We start from the raw sequence: 23,402 nt of genomic DNA, 5'->3' as shown, positions 1-23,402 counted from the left end.
TCTGAGTGCGCCAGCCAAAAGGTGGTGCTAGGGAAGCCATGGGGCAGGAATGTGGCAGGGATCACGAAGGACATAGGGGATCCTCTCAGAAGTACCCTGGGGGATGGTGGTGGCCTGTGTTGGGGTGGTAGGCCATAACCAGGGTATAACAACGGCTAGTCTAGCCCTGGGTCTCTGACAAAGATAGGCTGGAGAAGGGCATAAGGATTTGTTCTTTAGAAACCCAGACAGGTCAAATCTCTAAAAGCAGAACCCGGGGGACATCTGCAAAGTTTGCCGCTCCAAGTAGTTTGTAAGCAGGAAATGGAAGGGAGTAAGTGCTATTTTCTGTCAGGCACTGGGCCTGTTTTGATCCTTACAACTGGATCTGTGAGGCAGCCATTATTTCCCCCCGTCTTTAGAGATGAGGTCATAAGACTTTTCTCAGCACTGGCCATTTTATGAGGCAAAAATTCTCTCTTTTGCCCTTTCAAAATCATGCGATTGCAAGTTCTGGTGGTTGCACGACTTGCTCAAGGTCACTCAGATACCCGTTTTATAGTCAGGATACAAATCCTGGTTCTGTCCGTTTTGTGAAGAAAAAATAATGCTATTTTCACCTAACTCTCAGGGTGGGTTAGCTGCAATTGCGGTGGCCGAGTGTCTTGCCCAGGGTTATGAAAATAGCATGTGGCGAAGCCAGGGTACGGTTTCAAGGGATTGGAGTTGTGATATTTTCCAGGGCTCTCCCTCGCTTTCTCCTCACCGGGAGAATAACGAAGCAAACCCATCCAAGAACCAAGGCCTCACCTGCACTGTCGGCTTCCTGGGCTTCCAGGTGTTGCCGGGCGCCAGGCTGCCGTCGTCGGGGCCACCGTGTGGGGGATTATGACAGCAGGCTGAACACCGGACACACGGGTGGTGGTGGCATCGACAGTTGTAGCAGTTTGGCATCATGTTTCTCTTTCGCAGAGCAGGGCAGAGTTCCCCAGAACAATAAATGCAAGCTCCCTGGATGTTGCAGGAGTAAGAGCAGGTCCTGCGGTAATCAAAATCACCGCAGCGCAGCGGCTTGCAGCACATGGATTGTTCTAGACCTTTGCTTGCAAAACATTCTGAGTAGGTGGGGGTTTCTGGCTGAAGGGGTGACAGAGGATGATAGGATTGGTCTGGGGCGCGATATGGCTGGTCTGTGGAATGGTAGGGCTGGTCCATCGGATGGTGCCTCAATTCCCTATAGCTGGAGCTCATCGGCTGGAAGTTTGGGTCTAGAGGTTTTGGTCTCTGGGTAAAAGTCTTATTGCTATGAGTGGTTAAACCTGGCAAATGAGATGTAGATAAGGATTTGCTACTCTCTTCAAAGAACTTTCTTCTGTCGGCAAAGGGCAAGAGGATAGCTTCCTCCCCAGCTTGGGCAGCAGAAGCCTTCAATTCCTTGCTGTCACCTGGGTTAGGAGGGCCTTCCACGGCTCGTGCCACACGTGGCTGCAGGTTGTGCTCTGGAGACCACCTCCAGTGACCTCCGCGGACTCCGCGGTGAACACTTGTCTTCGCAGAGTCTGAGGACGAGGGGTCCGATGCTTTCCACCAGGTGTTCAGGCTCACGGAGGGCGGGCCAGGCCTCCGGCCGGGGCTTATTTGTCCCTCCAAACCTGTCCTAGATTCATGGCTCTCTGGGGCTTGGCTGAGGCACTCTGAAGACCGAGCCCTGAGGATCATGCTCCTGTTGAAGAGCTTGTCTCTGGGGCTGGGTGGTTTTTTACATGAGGACAGAAGAGATGAGCTGGAGGCAGGAGGTGGAGTACTTTCTAGGGGCTCCTCGGTCTCCTGCACTGGCTCCTTAGTGTCACACAGCTGCGGCAAGGGATTCTTGCTTTTCTGGAGCTGGGCCTTCCTCCTCTGGATTTCATTACGCAGATTGGTAGCAAAACGCTCACTCTTCCGCCGGTTTTGGATTGAGCGGCCCCGGGGCCCTCCGTTCCGCCTACCGCCGCCCCGGCCACATTCCTTGGGTTCGCTGTTCCCTTCTTCAGTGGCCCCTGTGCTACCAGCTCCTTTAGTGGTTGAAGAACAATCCCTGGCTTGTGGAACAAGGGATCCAGAGGCAGAGGAGGGCTGCTGGCTGGCTAGTTCACTGCCTGCTCGGCACGCTCTGCTCGGGTCCTGGAAGCCTTTCTCTGGAGGGTGTCCGTCAGCCTGTGTGTGTGGGGAACTGCTTGGGCTCGGGTGCCCTGAACCCAAGGGCCTATCATCCACCTGCCTGGCCTTTCCGTCTTTGCTGGGCTGGTCCTGGGCTCCTCCCGTAGGGGCACATGGACTTTTCTGCCCTGCGTGGTTGCCATGCAAAGGTGACAGAGTCCACTCATGGCCGGCCTGCCCGGCTGGGAGCTCCGTGCCCTTGCGGCCCCTGGTATCAAGGTGTACATGCTGTAAGTGGGACGCCAGCAGCTGTTCCGGGGCACTGTGGCGGTGCCCTGTGGGTCCTGTGACGTGTGGAGCGCTGCCAAAAGAAGAAGCCTTAGCTAGCTCGGCTGAAGCCTTGTTGAGGGGGCTGGAATCTATGCTGGAAGCTTTGTCATACACTTTTGGGAATCCGACCGCTTTGGCTGAGGCCTCCATCAGTAGATGCTCAGAGTCCTGCTGGCTGGGTTCAGGAGCTTGGCTGAGCTCACAGTTCTGATGGCCCTCGTTTGTCACTTGGTCTTGCCCGCTGAGGCAGCAGAACCTGTTAGGGTTCCTTGGGGATAGCACGGTGTCTAAGCTCACTTTCTCCTTCTGCTGCGACGCGTGCCCAGGCTCAGAAGCCCTGCGCTGCTCTCCGTTGAGGAGCTGGGCTCTGGAGGCCTGGAGACTATCTCGCCTCACTGGAGGCTGTGGTGGACCTCCGGCAGCCTTGGCAGGCCCCGAGGGGTGGGCCTCCTGCAGGCGGGATGACATCTGGGAGCTGGGAGTCAGGTGGCCCCCGTCGCTGCGCCGGCTGCCTCCTGAGGTCTCGGCCACACTGGGCTGGCCGTTAGGGGCTTTAGTTGGCCCCGGGCCTTGCGTGAGGCAGTCTGCGGAGCCCGGCTCCTCTGGCCTGAGGGAAAGGGCACAGTCAGAGGCGTTCGAGCTGGCTGAGAAGGAGCTATAGGCTGAGTCACGCTGGTTGGGGTACATGTTCTGATCGATGGGCAAGAGGTGGCCCTCATAGGTAGCTTGGCCTGGTTGCTCCAGGCTCTCCATGCTGCCAATGGAGCTGCTTTTCTCAGTGCTGCAGTGGCGGGAAAGTGAGCACCACTGCACACACACGTCACTGCAAGACACAGGGCACACTGGTTAGTCAGCCAAATGACCAGATCCCCTTCCCACCCCGGCCAGCCCTGACACGGGAGAAGGCAGAACAACCCAGAGAAGGCAGAACACCCATGCCGCAAATAAGAAGGCGATAAGGCCACAAGGGAAGCAAGGGAAACAGCGAAAGATAGGGACACGGGGGCGCCACAGAGATGTGGTAAAATGGGACACAAGACAACGTATGGGAGCAGGAGAGGGCAAGATCCCAGAGACAAAAAGTGTAAGAACTCCACTGGGGCTTATGCTCTGTTTCCCTGCCGCCAGTGAGTCTAGAATGGCTTCTGGCCTGTCACCGTCCTTAGGGAGTCAGCATGTGGCTCTCGGCCAGGAGAGACAATCATAGAATATTAGTATCAGAGAGGGGCTCTAAAGGGTTGATTCAATTTCAGCCAGCCCATTTTGTAAGTCAGTGGGCTGCTGAGTTAGAGTGTGTGTCAGGGAGCGCAGGGAGGCCTCGTCCAAACACACGTCCCTGGGTCCCATCCCCCGAGTGCTACGTCTGGGTGCACCCTGAGAATTTGTCCTTCTAACAAGTTCCCAGGTGATGCTGGTACTCTTTGCTGGCCCAGGGACTACACTTTTGAGAACGGCTGGAGTAAAGCAAGCCCTGCAAAAGGAAGTGATTCTGAGGAGGTGATTTTTCTGAAGATGACCCAGCTATAGCTTGTGACCCAGACACGGCCGGAATTTCGGCAACCCCCCGTTTTCTTCTTGATGCTAGGAAGCCTGACCATTGACCAAGGGCCAACAGTGCGCCAGCACTTTACGATGTCTCATCTCAAACTGAAGGGGAGAGATCAGTATCGCCACCTTACAGCCAAAAAACGAGCTTAGCGAGGTAAACTGGCCGGCTCACACAGGTGCTAAAGAAGCAGAGCTAGAATTTGAACCCAAGCCTCTATGAGTCCAGTGTCTTAGCTCTTCTGCTATACTATTTGTTAAATGGGACTAATAAGGGGCGTCTGGGTGGCTCAGTCGGTTAAGCGTCTGCCTTCGGCTCGGGCATGATCTCAGGGTCCTGAGATCGAGCCCCGCATCGGGCTCCCTGCTCAGTGGGGAGTCTGCTTCTCCCTCTCCCTCTGCTCTTGCTCTCCCTCTCTGTCTCTGTCTCTCGCTCTCAAATAAATAAATAAAATCTTTTAAAAAATGGGACTAATAATAATATCTGTATCAGAGGGTTGCTTTGTGGGTGAAATCAGTTAATAAATGTAAAGCTCTTGTCACAGTCTGGGCACCTAGAAAAGGTTCAACACACGTTAGCTGCTGCTCATTTGCCTTTTGTTTTAATTGCTGTTTGTTACGAGCACCCTCTGTACCACTACCCTCCCTCCCTCATCCCCCCACAGCCAAGCCAAACCAGGGAGACCAAGGCAGGGACCGTGGTCAGACACAATCTTGAATTTTAAGTACGATTTCCCACAAACAAAGCCAAAGTGAGCCAAGTCATGCCAGTAACTCCCAATGACTAGAACCCCAGAGGTCGCAGACTGTTCTCAGAAAGGCCAGAGTTCAGAAAGCCAGAGATGAGCGGTGGCAGGGGCCCACAAGACCCTCAGATCAGCCTTCCTTAATCCTTGCTCCCTGCTCGCCCCTTAGCCACTCTGCTCACTTGACCTCTGGGCTAAGAATCCATCAGTCCCTTGTTGGCAAGGGATCCCGCCACCCACCCTGCCACCCTTCCTGCTGCAAACAACCACACCCCCACTCAAACAGGAGCCAAGCTCAGAATGTTTCAGTGTATTCTTTCAGAACAAAACTGCCTCCGCCTCTGCTCGGAGCCCCTGTCTTCCGAAGCCAAATAAAGCCATTGACTGGGGGCAAACTCAGCGCGTGCCTTCCCTGAGCCTCATCAACAGAAATTCCTCCTGAGAGGGAAGATCTTGGTGTGGAAGGGAAAGGTCAGCTTTGCTCGCTCTGAGTTTTCACAGAAAAAGTTCTCTGCCTCTTCTGGGCAGCTGTTCTGACAACAGGCAATACCGGGCCCCACTGAACTGAGACATCCTCATGGCAAGTAGACCCTGTTATTCAGGGAGGTGCCCAGTCTGAAGGCTTTGGCTCTGTGACAGAGCTGATGAACTCTGGATGAGATCACCAGTGAGTCACTGTAGCTAGGGAAGAGGACCAGAACTGAGTCCCCATGCCCTCCTGCATTAAGAGACCGGGCGGGGTGGGGTGGGGGGGATGAGGAAGAACCAGGGGAAAAGAGGGCAAAGGAGCAGCCGCTGAAGTAGGATGAGAAGCAGGAGAGTGCGGTGTCTCGCAAGCCACGTGAGGTAAGTATTTCAAGGAAACATTTTCTAGAAGGGAAGGGACTGTCCCAAAGTCATAGAGAATTGGCAGTAAGTAGCTGAGGACTAGAACCCAGGGACTACGGATTCCCACTCCGTTTTCCATTACAGCGCTCTGGGCTCTGCAACATCTAACGGGGACTAGAGCAGAAGAGGGGACATGGCCAGGTTGTCTACCCTCCCGCCTACCTTGAGGGGGCGTGTTCTAGACTCACCTCGTGTTGCAGCCGGAATGCCAGGACAAGCTGAAGGCTTCAGAAGGGAAATGCATGGTGGTGGCCGCTTCAGGGCATCCCTCCAGCAGCTTGGCCACATGCCATGAGTGCGGCCTACTGACAGGGGCGTTTCTCCTACAGCAAGAAAGGGACAGGAAGTCAGCTTAGGGAACCAGGGCTGAAATCACTTCCCATGCAGCTTCCGCCCCCCACCCGCGCTTTCCCTTAAATGAGGGAGAACATCTTGCAAGGAGCTGATATAGGAATCTTAGTGGCCCTCCTCAGCTCCCAGCACTCAAATCTCCTTCATCCTGAGGGCGAGGTGTGGCTACACGGAATGTTGGCTCCGCAGGGCGGTTTTGCTCGTGGGTGTATCCCAAGCAGTGCCAGACACCATAGTAGATGCTCAGTAAGTATCTGTGGAAGAAATGAGTACTGCTGCCCAGTAAACAGTGAGCTACCCTAAGTTTTCTTTGAGAAAAAAAAAATCAATCTGGTCAGTCTTCCCACTTTTTCTCTACGAAAAGAAGAGGCAAGTGATTGGGAAGTTCAAACAAGTCAACACGAGGCTGCGAATCCTCCAGTTTTCACTTGTTCATTTGATAAGCATTTGTTGTATGTACCGTCTGGGCACAGCTCTGGGGATACAGACATGAATCAAACACCATCGCTGCCCTTGAGAGCTTACAGATGAGTGAGAGCGAGAGAGCGAATTCAAATAAAGCCTGGTGAAGGCCCTGAGAGAGTGAAGGCTAAGATGGGTACAGAGGTGAGACGCCCGCGTTTGCAGGCAAAGAGGGGGGCAAAGAGCCCCAACTCCTGCCAGGGAACATAGCACAAAGTGGTGAAGGGCGCAGGGCGAGGCTGACAGAAGAGACTGGCTGCTCAGCACGGCAGGGGTACCTAAAGGGAAACAGGTTTGAGGCCAGGGCCCTGGATGCAACCACAGGGTCTGTCTGGTGCTGGAGGCCGCCGCCTTACTCTTGCGCTGACCGGCTTAGACAAGACCCATTCTTGTCCTCTGGTATATTCCCTGTGAAGAGACGCCGCCCTTGCAAGTGGGGAAGAATGACATGGGGAAGAGCAGAGCACACATGGGACATGGGTTGTGCCAGAAGATTAGGAGAAGACTGATGAGGTGGGGGAGCGAGGGACAGAAAGCAAGTAAGCAAGAAAAAGACAGATGTCAGAAGGACCAGGTGGATGATAGAGATAAGAGTGAGAGAGGATCGGGGTGCCTGGGTGGCTCAGTCGGTTAAGCGTCTGCCTTTGGCTCGGGTCATGATTCCAGGGTCCTGGGATCGAGACCCACGTCAGCTCCCTGCTCAGCAATGAGTCTGTTTCTCCCTCTCCCTCTGCCCCTCTGCCTGCTTGTGCTCTCTCTCTCTCAAATAAATAAATAAAAATCTTAAAAAAAAAAAGAGTGAGAGAGGATACCAAGAAAAACATGACAGAAAGGGAGAAAACTGAGAGACGTTATAGAGAAATACATAGTAAAGGGGAATGGGTGGTAGAGAGAGCGATGAATGACAGAGTAAGAGAAAAGGATGATAAATAAGGAGATGTGAAAGAGAAAGAGGATAGCTTCTTTACTAATTTATGCAGTCATTTACTGTGACAAGCTCCATACTAGACACTGAGGGTACAGAGCTGACTAGGATAAGGGGCCCTGTTTTGAACAAGCTTGTTATCTAGTGTGTTAAATCAGCTCTCTACCTCCCAGGAGCAGTATGAATAGACTTGAGCTGGATTCCATCCTAGCTGGGAATGCCCCTCACCCCAGCGGAAACACAGAAAATCCCAGAAGTGCACGGCTCTAGAGGCCCAAGGCCTAAAAAGATAGTCCTGAGAAGAATGGCCCTGCTGGGGAAAACATGGGTTGAGTGGTAACAGGCCAGACACGGACAAGGAGGTGTGAGAGGAAGGGCAAGGGAAGCTGCTTGTCAAAGTTCAGGAACCAGAGCCACAGGTCAGTGGCCCTGGCTAGGATTTATGGGGAGGAAAGGCAAGTGAGGCCCCCACTTTTAACTATAGTGCTCTATTATGGGTTTCAGAGTGCCCAGCAGGGAGGCTTGAAGCACAAGACCTTGGCGGGGGAGGAGGTGGGGGCTCTCTTCCAGAGTCTCATGCACAAAGCCATGATGCTAGAAATCCTTCCAGCTACTCTTAGGTGGTAGTCACCCATTAACAACTATGTATAAAGCAGCTCACGGAAGTACTATGTACTGCTACATACTATGATCCATGTGTGTCTATTGTGTACTATGCTTCTAGGCACTGAGGGAGAATACAGTGGAGAACAGGGTACCTCTCTTATTTGGGGCCCTTCTCCCATATCCAGGATTTCCGAAGTTCTTCTGAGTCCAGGGTTTAACATGTGGGTGGTCAGCCTTGATACCACTTTCTCCCCAACCCTCCAATCCCTCACTGAGTTCTACTGAGTCTTCTTTTATATCTTTCTGGCTTCTCTCTCTCTCTCTCCTCATTTTCATTGAGACTATTGCACATAATCACACTTCTCCTCCACGGAACCTGCCACCAACCCCTTCTGTTCTAGTCCAGGCCCTTAACACTTTATATCCGAAATACTGTGTCAGTCCGCCAGCCAGTCTCCCCTTATTCCACCTCTAGTCATTGCTTTTATTTATTTTTTTAAGATTTTATTGATTTACTTGAGAGGGAGAGAGAGAGAGAACATGAGTCGGGGGGGAGGGGACAGAGGGAAGGGGGAGGCAGGGAGCAGGGAGCCCGACACGGGGCTCGATCCCGGGACCCTGGGATCATGACCTGAGCTGCAGGCAGACGCTTAACGACTGAACCACCCAGGCACCCTCCAGTCATTGCTTTTAGATCATATCATGTCAAACACCCATTGAATCGTGGCACTGGCCTATTCAAGAATCTTGGGTGGCTCCCTATTTCTTACCCTGTTCTGCATCAAATATAAACTGGATCCGACTTTCAAAGCCGTCTGTAAGATAGCTTTACCCACCCAGCCCAATCTCCCATGGCTGCGCTCCAATCATGTCCTGCAACCAACTTTGTGCCTTTGCTGCTGGTTTTCCAACAGAATCTAGCACAGGCTCTGGAGATGGAGCACCTTGGTTTGAATTCCAGCTCTACCACTTAGGAGCTCTGTTCCGTTACCCGGGTGACTTCACTTCTCAGAGCTCCAGTTTCCATTGTAGTAAAATGCGGATAAAATACCTAATTCGTGCGGTTGTAAAGAACAAATGAGACAATGCATGTCAGCTGCTTAGAACAAAGTCTGGTAAGCCCTCAACCAATTTTAGTTATTACTCTAACTGTCCCCTTTGCCTGGAATCCCGCTCTCATTTTGTCAATCTGAATCCTACCTGTTCTTCAAGGCACCGCTCAAGTACCATGTCCTCCCGGGGGCTTGTCCTTAGTAATCAAGTCCTCACAATTTGGCCCATAATAATATGATGGTTTTATATTGCTTATCATCATTTCATCCCACCAACTGTATTGGGCCAGTAAGCAAGGAGACAGACACGAGTAGACGGATCTTGGTTCATATCCTAACTCTACCACTTTGGATGCGTGATTCTACACAAGTCACCTTAACCCATCTGAGCTTTGATTTTCTTATCTGAAAAAGGGAAAAATAATCCTTACCTGGCTGGGTTATTGTGAGGATTGAGGATAATATTCTCAAAGCATCTGAGACACAGCCTGATGCATAACAAGTGGTCAGTAAATAGTACATAGTCTATAACAAGGATTATCAGCTCAGACTTGTCCTTCTCGATGGTTCAAGAGTACTCCCACTGGGTTTGTCTACCCACTGTCAAGGTTCTGCTACACCACTCCCTTGTCACACTTTGAAACGTAGCTTACAAAGGCCCCTACTCGCTAGGGTTTCTCCAGGAGTAGGAAACAATCCCAAAGGAGACAGAAGCAAGGCAGTAGGGACTTTGGGACCATGGGGAGAAAACCACAAACTGGGGGAAGAAAAATCCTAGCAGAGGAACTGCCGCTAGAGCTGGGGCCTTTTAGCCCTAGTTTGGAAAGGAGAGGAAACTATCTATAGGGTCCAATACTTGGTCTAGTATTATTCCTAAACATCCCTAGACTTGGAGACAGTCCATACTTACATTCCACTCCTAGATGTGTGACCCTGGGCAAGTCACTTCCCTGAGTTGTAGATTCTTTATCTGTAAAATGAGGAAGATAACTATCCCTTACTCACGAGTTATAGCCTGGATTAAATGCAATCATGTGTTGAAATCACTTGGCATAGTGCCTGACATACCATGAACTTAAAAAAAAAATAACAACAGGGACCACTTATTGAATAGTTAAGATGTGCCACGCACTAAGCACTTTGTATCCATTAATTGATTCTGTCCTCACTCCAACCTTATCAGTAAGAGCTATTATTATCCCCACTTTACAGATGAGGAAACAGAGACACAGAGAGCTGAACCACTTTGCCAACTTCAGAAAGCTGAAATCGCTTTGCCATGAGGATGAGGCTCAGAACCTCCAGTCCTTTCTAGGATACCGCAGGACCCCTCCTCCCCAAAGAGGGACCTGTCTCAACGAGCTGGTATATCTGTAGCTTCTCCTAGCTATTTCCACAAGAAGCAGTCAGAAAAGGAAAGTCCCGGTGGTCCTAGAGTTTAAACCATACCCTCTTTATGCAGTGGGGAAGAGGGATGAAGAGAAATAAGCAGAGAGGAAAGAAAATGCCAACCACCAATCATGCAGGTCCAGGCCCTCACCATGGAAGGAATGGTGCCAGTGGCCTGCCCTTTCTTCCAAGCCTGGCTCAGGTACTGTCATTAGCACATACCCAACCATTCATTATCCCAAAGTGCCTTTCTTAGGAAGCAGAAAGAAAGGGATATTGAAGAAAGCAAGCAGAAGGGGGTGGGAGAGAGGCTACCAGCAGTACCTACCATGGAAGTTGCCCCTGGCGAGGAGATGGCTCAGGAGAAAGCTGGGTATCCAGCCAGCTCAGGGGCCCAACAACCCCTCCAGCCAGCCCCCGGGGCTCCTTTCTGCAGGCTGGATCTTCCCTTAGCTGGGACCCATCTGCCTTCTTGTTAAGACCTCCTGAGCTGAGGAGCCATCAGCCCCAGCTCCTGAGTGTGATCCAAGGGGCTCAGGCACAGTCAGGTCTCAGTTCCGAGAACAGAGAGGAGGAGCACTGAAGGCAAGGTGTGGCCATCAGCCGGTGGACCTAGACGTGGCCACAGCCATAGGGACTGAAGGCCAGTGTCAGAGAGCGGGACGGGAGTGAAGACGCAGCTCCAGAAACCAGCCAGCACCCTGGTGGCAAAGGGAAGGATGAAAGGCAGTTCCAGCAGCATAAACAGCCCCCCTGTTCCCTACTCCAGCCTCCTCTGGGCCCCGGCCCACCCCCTTCCACAGCTCAGGGGCCAATAAGGAAGCTGGGCCCCCAGCCACTGCTAGAACTCAGGAAAGGAGCAAGGAAATGATGTTTGGGAAAGATAAAGCGAGTGTCTAAAAAGAATTTTTAAAAATACACGTAAGTGAGAGAGAAAAATACCCCAGACACACACACTTAAAAGAATTCCTGTGCTTCCTGAACTGAGCTGACCCCACCCAGCCATCTCCGTAGGTCCGCTGGGCCCCAGAAAAGGGAAGCCCAGATCAGCCAAGCCTAGCAGCCTCCAGGTCCAGAAGAGCAAGTAGGAAGGACTACGGCTTATTTTACATAGCTGGGGGCAAGTGACCTAGAGATTTTCCAAGGGGAAGGTCCTGCTGAGACAGAAAGACTTACAAACCAGTCTGGGTCGTATTTTACAGGATCTGCACTTCCTGTGGGCATCTGAGCAGATCCAAGGAAAACCTCATTTCGCAGCAGAGACCCCAACTCCAGAATAGTGGCGCTTGGAGTCAGCATCCCTGGCTCTGCCATGAATTTGTTCTGACCTCTGGCAACTTACTCCCCCTCGCTGAGCTTCCGTTTCCTCTCGGCAAAATAAAACATTGCACTCCATTGAAACAAACAACCCTTCCAGCTATAGCATGCTCTGACGTCATAGTCCTAGGCCCCAGGCTGGGGCTTCAGATGATGTCCTCACTGACCTGTGTGACAGCCAGAAACCAGAGCAACCCCACGTGAATTTGTTGCATATCCCAAGCCCCAAGTCAGGCATCAGAGTTTAATTTCTCTCTGGGATTTAGAGTTGGGGGTTTCCCTTTGTAATACTCCTTATCCCCATTCCAGTTTCCCTTGGCCTCTGGTCCTAAGTCCAGCAATTTCTGGCCCAAGAGGGCTTACATGAGCCCCCTCAGGACAAGAAGGATGCCCAGACCATTCCTCTCTGGGGAAATCATGCCCGGAGGCCTCTTTCCCTCTCTTCCCTCTGTACCGCCCAGGGAAGTCTGGGTTGACTTTTGTCTATTCCCCGAAAGGCAGGTGCCATCCAAAGAAGCCCTATAGGCCCTCCTTTGGTAGTTAGTACTGTATAGAGGAAGGCTGGGGATTTTATGGGCATATCAATCTGGCTTGGAGTCTCAGCTTTACCACTCACTCCTTGTTTGGCCTTGCGCATGTCACAGACCTTCCATTTTTCTCACCTGCCGGCATTTATTGAATGGGGCCTGCTGTTAATATTATCTTCTACCCCAAATAATAATGGGCAAAGTACTGTTAACAGCAAGAAAAATAACTTTTGCGAGCCAAATGAAGATGAAAGAGAAAGGACTAGTTAAAAGAAGGTTCAAAACCGATGGTTCCCAGAGAGGAGAGGGCTGGGGGGGATGGGTGAAACAGGAGATGGGGATTCAGGAGGGCACTTGTTGGGATGAGCACCGGGGATGGAAGTGTTGAATGGCCATATTGTCCACCTGTAACTAATATAACACTGTATCTACACTGGAATTGAATACAAAACCTAATAAAAAAAATAAAGAAATAAGTAAAAGAATGTTCAAAAGCCAAACCTAGTACTCAAGTACTCAGAGCTTCTCAAACTTTAGTGGGCATACTAATAGCCTGGCCATCTTGTTAAAATGCAGATTCTGAGTCAGTAGGTCTGGAGCGGGCTCCAGATTTGACTTTCTCACAAGCTCTGCAGTAATGTGGACGCCGCCGGTGTGATCACCATTCTTTGACAACACACAATCCAGTACCAGGATAACCCCTGGTCCGAAAAAGCAGCAGGATAAACAGGCTCTTCTCGTGTCATTACTCAGGCCTCGATGCCCAGCCTTCCCTAATCTTCTGGTCACCAAGTGCCTTCTTTCCTCCTTCCACTCAGCAACCTAGCACCTAACAGTGCTTCCCTGATGAGGCCTGCCGATCCCCACGTCCTAACAAAATAAAGAAAAAAGAGTTTGACAGCAGTCTGGCCCTCTCAGTAGCCAGGTGAGGTTGAGGAAATTATGATGAGAGGTGCAAACATGCTCCTGGGACTTGCTGAGGTAGGGGAGGCGGGGTGGGCAGATGAGTTGGGGAGTCACCAGGTGAGGTGATAGGATGGGCAGGTGGGCACAGACAGCACATACTTGAAAAATCCATAGGCAAAGGAAGATAAAAGAGGAACACAAGCAGTTTGGCCAATTTGGGAGTTGAGAGAGAGGCTGGGGAAGGGGGTGGGGGTAAAAGGGGTATCCTCTCCCTTAGCACTGCTGAGTTCCAGATTAGGTGACCAAGTATAACCTCCTATGTTTGGGGGAAGGTAAAGATGAGTGCTTTTCTTTTTTTAAGATTTTATTTATTTGTCAGAGAGAGAGGGAGAGAGAGGGACACGAGCACAAGCAGGGGGAGCGGCAGGGGGAGAAGCAGGCTCCCTCCTGAGCAGGGAGCCCGATGCAGGGCTCAATCCCAGGATCCCGGGATCATGACCTGAGCCGAAGGCAGACGCTTAACCGACTGAGCCACCCAGGCGTCCCAAGATGACTGCTTCTTTTCCAAGCACTCAGAAAATAAGAACTTGGCATGGGTGCAAGAGGAGGATGGGCACATGCAGGTGAAAGTGGCAGATAAGCCAGAAGCTAGCTCCCAGAAGAGTCCTCTGGTAAAAAACTTGTGAGAGATGAGGAGCGGGAGGCAGAAAAATTCTGGAACGAGTGCCCTGGTGGGCTGTCACCCCAGTCTCTTCTGACAGCACTACCTGTCTCCGACCCTGGCTCCCAGCAGACCTGTCAAACAATACTTAGAGGCAAACAGAGAAAGAGAACCATAGCTCTGCCCCAACCCAGGGCAAGAAGGAAAATATGGCCTGTGTTGCTGGGGATTGTGCTTAATCCGAGGTCTGGGCCATAACCTACTGCAGGCTCTTTCCTCTTTTGAAAAGTGTTTAGATAAGGAGAAGCACAAAAGTGTCCTTGATTGGCTCTGTTTACTTTCTGTGGTTCTTCCAGCCTCCCCCTGAACAGCACATTCCACCTGCCCCATATGAAGGAGTCCAAGCTCATCCTGGCCAGCTCAGCAGGAAGGGAAGCCTGCACACAGACTGGTGGACAGAACAATGCACGGCTTGTTTATCTGACAAAATAGGGGAAAAGCTGCTTGATCACCATGGAGGGATACAGAGCTACGAAGGCCCACTCACACCCCACTGTTAGTGGGGGGCCTTGCAGCCTGGTGATCCAGAGACCCTTTCTTTTTCTTTTTCTTTTTTAAGATTTTTATTTATTTATTTGACAGCGAGAGAGGGAACACAAGCAGGGGGAGTGGGAGAGGGAGAAGCAGGCTTCCCGCTGAGCAGGGAGCCCGAAGTGGGGCTTGGTCATGACCTGAGCTGAAGGCAGACGCTTAACTGACTGAGCCACCCAGGAGCCCCGAGACCCTTTCTTATTACAGACCAAACCAAGGGGGAATATGTACATGTATGTGTGTATGTGTGTGTGTAAGTGTGTGTGCATGTATGTATAATTTTAAAGACAACTTTTACAACAGTGGCTTTCTCGTCAGTCTGGGGAAGTTATAATTTGGGTCACCTGAAATGTGGGTATTTTATGTAGAAGGGGCTTTGGTATCATTCTGCCTCCCCACCTTCCCCACCTCTTCCAACCTCCCCTTACTTCTCTGAATACTCAGGTCAAGTTCTTTTGTATAAATCTGCTGGATCCCCCTCTCCACACTCCACCTTGGGGTCCATCCCTAGCTAAAAGGGAACCCAGGGTAGTGAATAAGAAAGGGAATGCTGTGGTGGAAAGAAAGACTCCCTCAAATGCTGTGGTGTGTGTCAGGGGGTGCCTTTTGGCTCTCCAAGTAGGCAGTGATACCTCATCTGATTTGGGCCTTTATATTTGGCCTTCTGTTTTCATGTATCCATTTTCACATTGGAATCTTTAAAACATGGGGACACCTCTTTTGAAAGAAGATCGGAAAGAGGCAAACTGTGAATGATGCAGGAGAGCCTTGCAAATATGAGGAGCTAAAAAATGCTTAGTACTTCAGAAACATACTACTTGGAATTCTCTTTCAGTGTGCACTGGAGAGCATATTTTAGTTTTTCTATGTATAGTCTAATAAGACATACACATCATAGACTGCTTCTTGTCAGTGATCCCAAAGGCAGGGAGGTTGACAGTGCATATTTCACAGCTTCTAGAAGCAAGGGGAGCAAGTCAAGACTCTGAATAATGAAAGAGACTTTTTCTCACTTTCCTGTATATACAAAAGCTAAGAGTCTATCACTAGAGGCCTCAGGGAGACTTCTGGAGAGCACACAGGGAAAATGACAACAGGTTCATAGAGCACCATCTTCTGAGTCAGCTTCTGCTATGATGCCCAATTTCCTAAACCAACACCCAGAGTGATAAAGAAGGTGAAGGTTGTTTGTCCCCCAGCTCTGGTTTCTATTAGTAATATTTGTCGTATCCCATGGGAAGGAGGTTATGGGAATAATACAAGATTTCTTTTCTTCTCCCCTTAAGCCAAATATCTTCTTCTGCTCAAACTCAGTATTAGAGATACCTCTTTTCAGGGGGATGATGGAACCCACAGAGGTTTCCCCCAAAGTCAAGTCTCAAAGCCCTTAGAATTACTTCTGGCCACTCTTCAACTCATCTCCACTACTAAGGACATGAAGCCAACAATAGTGAATACCCCAGTAGAACCAAGAGCACCCACTCACTCTGCTTTGAGCAAACATGACAATGAGGAAGGGCCAATGCTCAGTGGAGCTGGACCACAGTGAGCTAGGTGGACAGTAGTGGGAGATGAGGTTGCGAAAGCACCAGGGCCAGACGGTGGAGTTTTCAAAGGCCAAGGTAAGAAGCATACATTTAAATCTCACTGCAGTGGGAAGGCAGTGGACATTGTTCAGCAGGAGACTACCATGATTGAAGTTTTATAAAGATCTCACCTGACTGATGGATTTAGGTAGGACAAGAGTAGAAGCCAGGGAACCAGTTGAAAAGTCTCTTGTAGGTAAGAGATGATGGTGGTTTGTTCTAGGGAGGAAGCAGTAGGGTAGAGAAAAGAAGCTTGATTAGAGATATCTCGAAGAGGTAGAGCTGACAGGACTTGTTGATGGATTGAATGTGGAGAGTGAGGGAAAAAGAAGACACCGTGACATTTGGGTCATCTGGCATCTGTACCTTCTTAGCACAGAATTCATTCCCGAAACTGAGTCATTAGGAGTTCTAAAAAAAAAAAAAAAAAAAAAAAAAAAAAAAGTTGGCAGTCTTCACCATTCTTTTATTCAAGCATTGATGGAACTTCCATCTACATTTAAGGTACATGGAGAGGTACTATGGGACATGCCAAAATGAAGAATATATAATCCCTGCGCTCAAAGAATTTATAATGTGATAGGGGATGAATAGAAATACCTAAGTAACCACTAAACCCTAACGAGAATGTCATGTCATGAAGGAAATGCTGACAGAAGGAGTGTTTAAAAAAGGAGAAAGCACAGCTGGTTAATCAAGGAAGACTTCACAGCACCTCTAAGCTAAGTCTTGAAGACCCAGTTTAAACTGGAGGAGACTGGAGAAGTCGTGCCAGGTTTTGCATAAACAAGAGGGGGAAAAGCAGGAATATGCTGAATGAAGAACGTGTGGTTTCTATAAGGCACACAGGAAGTAAAATAAAAATGATGGTAAGAATATGGTGGGCCACAGTGTCAGGGTAAAGCATTTACTTAATATAACCCAAGAGGCAAAAGAGAGGTTTTGGAGGTTCCAGGATAGGAGAGCGACATGGTAAAAGCAGTGTATTGGGAAGGTTAGGCTGGTAGCCATGTGTAGGACGAATTATGTGGACAAATACTGAAAGCACAGAGAAGTGAGCAGGCTAGCACCACAGATACGATAGAGCAAGACAGCGGGGATGGAGCAGAAGGGAAGGATGGGAGGGAGGACATGAGAGACAGAATCAACAAGGTCGGACTACTAATTAAATATGGAGGAGAGAATGGGGTTGACGTGACCATGAAGCACGTGGGAGAACAGTGCTATTACTCATCTAGATAGGGAAGTCAGAGCAGAAGCTGGTTTCAGGAGAAATGTTTGATTTTAGACAGGAGTTTGTTTCATAGGCTGTTGAATTATGTAGATAGGCATGCCCAGCAAGCAGCTTAATGTCTGGGCTGCAGTGCTAGAAAGAGATTAAGGCAGGCTCTGGACCTGCGGTCATTATCCCAAGAGGAGGCAGTGGATGCTGCTACAGTGGACGCAACTGCCCGTAGTAAATGTGTGCAAAGAGGGTGGGTGACGGGTCTCCACAGAACAGCTAGAGTTCAGGTGGGAGAAGAAGAAAAGCTAATCAGAGAGACACAACAATAAAATGCCATTTTCAATGATATCGGCAATATGTATTTTTAAACTAAGTGTCAGCAAAGTTGCAGGAACACAGGCATTCTTACGCACTGCTGGGTGGGAAGGGATATGGGTACACATTTGCTGGAGGGAAATGTGCCATAGCAAGAGACATCAAAGTGTTCCTACTGTGCTTGCTTCAGCCAACATACACTAAAATTGGAATGATACAGAGATTAGCATGGCCCCTGCAAAGAATGACATGCAAATTTATGAAGCACTCCATTTTTCTCCCCTGGAATTAGACAGCATTACTGGTTGTGCAACCTTGTGAATACACTAAAAACCACTGAATGACACACTTGAAAGTAATGAATTTGATGGTATGTGAATTACATCTGTTTTAAAAAATGTTCCTACCCTTTGATCCAGTCTTCCCACTCCTAGGATTCTATCCTAAGAGAGCAAGCAGACATGCACACATTGATTTATGTACATGAAGTGTCATGTACCGCAGGGATATTTATAATGCTAAAAACAGGAATATCCTAAGAGTCCAACATTTAGGAAGAGTTAAGTGAAGTATTATACATCTACAGGAAGGAATAATAGTCTGCCATTAAAAACCATGTTTCTCAAGACTACTTAATGATCCTGGAAAAGGCTCACAATATAATAGTAAGTCAAAGAAAAGTACATAAACCTGTATGTAGTACCAGCCCAATTCAAAAAATATATATGCATGTACCTATATACTCATGTATAATCATACACATATTAAAAGGCTGAATACAAATACACTATATCTTCCCAGTAGTATTTATCTCTATGTGGCAGAATTAAGGGTCTTTCTTTTTTTTTTTTAATATTAGATTTATTTCTTTTTTTTATTATGTTATGTTAATCACCATACATTACATCATTAGTTTTTGATGTAGTGTTCCATGATTCATTGTTTGCGTATAACACCCAGTGTTCCATGCAGTACGTGCCCTCTTTAATACCCATCACCAGGCTAACCCATCCCCCCACCCCCCTCCCCTCTAGAACCCTCAGTTTGTTTCTCAGAGTCCATAGTCTCTCATGGTTCGTCTCCCCCTCCGATTTCCCCCCCTTCATTTTTCCCCTCCTGCTATCTCCTTCCTTTTTTTTTTTTTTTAACATATAATGTATTATTTGTTTCAGAGTGTCCATCGACAGATGAATGGATAAAGAAGATGCGGTGTATATATACAATGGAATATTATGCAGCCATCAAAAGGAATGAAATCTTGCCATTTGCAACAACGTGGATGGAACTGGAGGGTATTATGCTGAGCGAAATAAGTCAATCAGAGAAAGACATGTATCATATGACCTCACTGATATGAGGAATATTAAGGGTCTTTCTTAATATTTTTTACGCCTTTACAAAATTTCAAAGCTTTCTACACTACACTGCATTATAGTTGAATGAGAAAAAGTTTTCAAAGAAAAAAGACACCGTTCTACATGGATATATCATTTACCCTGACAATTGTCCAATACAACTGTCTGATACATTTAAGTTAGGAATCTGCAATTATACTTGTAATTCCACTTAACTATTTCAAACATCTGGATTTTGCCCTCAGGTAAATCAGCCTAGAGCCCACCAACTAGCAAAATGCTTCACCAACAAATGATTGGCTGCTTGGTAGTGTATTCCTCTGTTTATTCTACTACTAAAACAAAACCAAAACCAAAACCAAAACCAAAAACCAACCCCCCAGAAAAACAACAAAAAAACCCCAAAACAAAAAATACCCCAAAACCCCTTCATCTGACAGGTTTTTTAACCCCAATATCAATACTGGGAGCTGTTCTTTGCTGTGAGAGGTGGCCAGGGCTGGAAGAATAAGGAGCAAGTTGAAGAGAGACCAGGCAAAGGAAAGGGGTCAAGTCAGGGTCAGCATCAAGGCTGTGCCCAGTGGGTTGAAAGAAATTACTACTGAGGGCATTTTTTTTTTAAGATTTTATTTATTTATTCATGAGAGGCAGAGAGAGAGAGAGAGAGAGAGAGAGGCAGAGGCAGAGGGAGAAGCAGCCTCCCTAGGGAGCAGGGAGCCCGACGCGAGGCTCAATGCCAGGACCCTGGGATCATGACCTGAGCTGAAGGCAGACGCTTAACCAACTGAGCCACCCAGGCGTCCTACTCAAGGCCTTCTTGGCTATAGTTTCTTCCCAAGTGCCTGATGAACTTGGTGGGACAAAATTGCATGAAAAGGGGACAAGGCACAGGAAAATCTGGTGTGGGGTGTGGCAGCAAGTACCATTTGTGAAGCCATCTAATTGCTAATATTTGTATACTGTTCACAAAGAACTTTCATAGACACCGGTCCATTTAATCCTTACAACCACCTTATAAACTCCACTGCAGGAAAGACAAAACTCAGGCTCAGAGGTGAAATAAATCACACAAGGCTTGAAACCAAGTTCTTCACTTCCAAATTCCTGTGCTTTTTCCCTAAACAGTGGTTCTCAAAGTTTTTTTTCTATAGATCAGCATCAGCATCAGTGAGAACTTGTTTAGAAATGAAATTCTGGGGAGGGGGGTGGGAGGATGGGTTAGCCTGGTGATGAGTATTAAAGAGGGCATGTTCTGCATGGAGCACGGGGTGTTATGCACAAACAATGAATCATGGAACACTACATCTAAAACTAATGATGTAATGTATGGTGATTAACATAACAATAAAAAATTAAAAAAAAAAGAAATGAAATTCTGGGGCCCCACTCCAGACCTTCTGGATCAGAAACTCTGGGAGTAGGGCCCAGCAATCTGAATTTTAACAAGCCCTCCAAGTGATTCTACTGCACACCCAAGTTTGAGAGCCATCACTCTAAAGAATGCTACCATGCATTTTAAAACAGATTTTCAAATGGCTTCTTTAAAAGCCCAGTGATGGGTATTAAGGAGGGCACATACTGCATGGAGCACTGGGTGTTATACGAAAACAATGGATCGTGGATCACCACATCAAAAACTAATGATGTATTGTATGGTGACTAAAATAACATAAAAAAAAAAGCAACTGATAAAAAAAAAATACTGGCTGCTGGGCACCTGGGTGGCTCAGTCATTAAGTGTCTGCCTTCGGCTCAGGTCAAAATCCCGGGGTCCTGGGATCGAGCCCGCATCCGGCTCCCTGCTCAGTGGGGAACCTGCTTCTCCCTCTTCCTCTATCCTTCCCCACTGCTCATGATCTCTCTCTCTCTCTCTCTCTCTCTCTCTCTCTCACTCACTCAAATAAATAAATAAAATCTTTAAAAATAAATAAATAAATATATAAAATAATGTCTGCTGATGCTTTGACTTATGTGGGGTCTTGTCTTCCAAGGCAGGCTGGGAGCCTCTCCTCAACTGTCAGTGGCTGTGTACATAATCGAGTGGGCTGCCTGAATAGAGTTTGGGCTCCAGGGGCAGGTGGGAACATACTACTTCATGGTGAGGAAGGTGCCAGAACCAAGAGGGCCAATCTCTGCTCACATCTTCCCTGTTTGAGGGGGTATGGGCTGGTGAGCAGCTGCCATATATCTACCTCCCTTTCTGAAGTTTCTCTCCATAAAGGCTTTCACATGGTTCCCCAATGTCCTGCATAAGCTCCTGGGAAATTTCCTGTTATGATGTATTTACATTTGCAAACCTCTAGTTGCTCAAGCTTTTCATTTCTTTGGTTTTCATTTTGTTTTTTTTAGAGGGTTTTCAAACAACAATTTAAGAAAAAAGGCAGCAATTGAAACAAAATTATTTTCCTTCTGGGGAACATGAACTCCCCTACTCATGCCTCCCCAACCCACTCCTTACCCAGTTTCCTCACTGCGGGGTAACTGCTTGCTCTCTCTCTCTCTCTCTCAGGCATGCATGCACTCCTGCACTCAATCATACACATTCCTTCCCCTCGGGATGGAGAATAAACAAATCAGTTATTTTTTTAAAAATTAGACTTGACTTAAATTGGATTTTAAATTTTGTCAAGGTAATGCGTGTAAAATTGAAACAAAACTCATACATAAATATAGATTTAATTTGAAAACACTAAAGCTAAAAGACAGAATCACAATGAAAATTATAAAGTATTCAAAATTCTAGCAGTGAACAGAATTTGTTCATTGCTTTGTCCTCAGCATCTTGAATTGTGCTTGCTTGGCTCTCAATAATTGAATGAATGAATGAATGAATGAATTCAATTCTAGTACCTATGTAGAAAGGGAAATATATTTTTTTGTATTTTTGTGTTTCCCTTTCTACGTAAGTACTAGCATTGAAAAATGGGAGTCCACATGTTGGAGGCCATGTTGGGAGTCCACAAGGAGTATGAATGCACAGCATTCAGGCAAGAGGGCTTTGACACTGGAGACATGTCCTGTGGAACACTGAGAAACCACAGAACTTTAGGGTATCCTGACCTGCCCAGCACAGAATATATAACGTCTACTAACCTGCAGGCAAAAAATCTACATAAAGGAGGCCATGCTTGAGGTCTGACCTTGAAGGAAGGGTAAGGATTGACCCAGATGAAAGGTACTCCTGTAGAAGGAATAGCATGTGAAAATCATGGAAATAGGAGGGAAAAATGGTGTCCTGAGATTAGGATGTGAGAGGAGGGGTGGTGAGAGGTACGGCTAGAGAAGCAGGCTGGGCCAGAACATGGGAGAACTAAGTCGCTATGTAAATGAGTTTGGCTTTCCCACAGGCACTGGGGAGCCAGTGCAAGATTTTAAGTTCGACAGTGGCAGAACCAGATTTGCATTTTGGAAAGATGTATCCGTTGGCATCAGGGAGAAAAAAGGCAGGTGGACCACTTAGGAAATAAATGTTACAGTCCAAGTGATCTCTGATTCAGGGATAGAGTGGAGAGGTATATTTGAGAATTGTCTTGTCTGGGAGGTAGGACTAATAAATCCTGGTGTCTGATTGGACAGATGTGAGGAGTAAAGAAGAGGAGGGAGTCCAGAATGTCTACCAGATTTCTCACTTCAGTAAGTGATTCAGCCTGTCACCAATACCAGCAGAAGAGTAGGGAAGGAAATCAATCCAATTTTGGACAAGTTGATTTTTAAGTATTTCTTTTTTTTTTTTTAATGCTTTAAAACACTTGCAGAAGGCAAACCATTCAAAGAGTACAAAGGCATAAACAATAAAAAATGAGTCCTCCACACACCTGGGGAAACCACTGTTAACATTTTCTTGTTTATCCCTGGGAAGCAGTATGGTATAGTATTAAAAGCATAAGTTCTGAAAGCAGACTGTCTGGATCTGAATCTATTACTGCTAGCTGTATGGCCTTGGGCTGGTTATTTAACATCTCTGCCTCACTTACATCATCTGTAAAATGGGAATTATAAAAATAAAACACCAAAAAAGCATACAAGAATATTGTTCAGAAACTTGATGTTTGTGCTAACAATATATCTTGGAGATAATTTCATATCTGTGTGTACTTTTCCACAAATTTTTAACAACTGGATAGTATTATACCATGTGAATTTTGTTCAGTTTATTTAACCTTTATCCAATTAATGAAAACTGAGGTTGTTTCTATTTTTTTTTTTTGCTATTACAAATAATGCTGCAGTGAATATTTCTGTAATCTTCACACACACAGATGATTATATCTATTAGATAAAGTGGAATTGTGGTTCACAGAATATGTGAATGTTTGTGATAAAGTCTCCTGAAATCCAAAGAGGTTATGTTAATTTGCACTTCCACCAACAATGTATTACAGCAATGCTTTTCAAACCTTAATGGGCAAACAAATCACCTGGGGTCCTCATTAAAATGCAGATTCTGATTTAGTAGATCTGGGTTGGAACTGCATTTCTAACAAACTCTGGGTTGATACAGATACTG

The 23,402-nt window shown here is 47.6% G+C and overlaps 1 protein-coding gene and 1 non-coding gene across 5 annotated transcripts in view; one reads left to right on the top strand and one right to left on the bottom strand.

Annotated features, from left to right (window-relative positions):
• The window catches only part of SHROOM4 (shroom family member 4), a 227,025-nt gene that overhangs the window by 41,836 nt on the left and 161,787 nt on the right, over positions 1-23,402 (bottom strand). For 2 of the 4 annotated variants that reach the window (XM_078065309.1, XM_078065312.1), the window contains exons 3-4: positions 5,816-5,950; positions 790-3,271 (exon numbers count right to left, since the gene is read on the bottom strand). In XM_078065309.1, the coding sequence (XP_077921435.1) occupies positions 790-3,271; positions 5,816-5,950 (2,617 nt within the window). Of the gene's footprint in view, positions 1-789; positions 3,272-5,815; positions 5,951-9,933; positions 9,994-10,740; positions 11,112-23,402 lie in introns of those variants that run through there. The other 2 variants (XM_078065310.1, XM_078065311.1) reach the window with 2 other exon arrangements.
• LOC118521636 (U6 spliceosomal RNA) lies at positions 17,720-17,819 on the top strand. Its single transcript, XR_004910217.1, has one exon. It is a non-coding gene; the product is annotated as a U6 spliceosomal RNA (small nuclear RNA).

This window comes from Halichoerus grypus, chromosome X, assembly GCF_964656455.1.
Source record: "Halichoerus grypus chromosome X, mHalGry1.hap1.1, whole genome shotgun sequence".
NCBI lineage: Eukaryota > Metazoa > Chordata > Mammalia > Carnivora > Phocidae > Halichoerus > Halichoerus grypus.
This window is presented reverse-complemented; position numbering and strand designations above follow the sequence as displayed.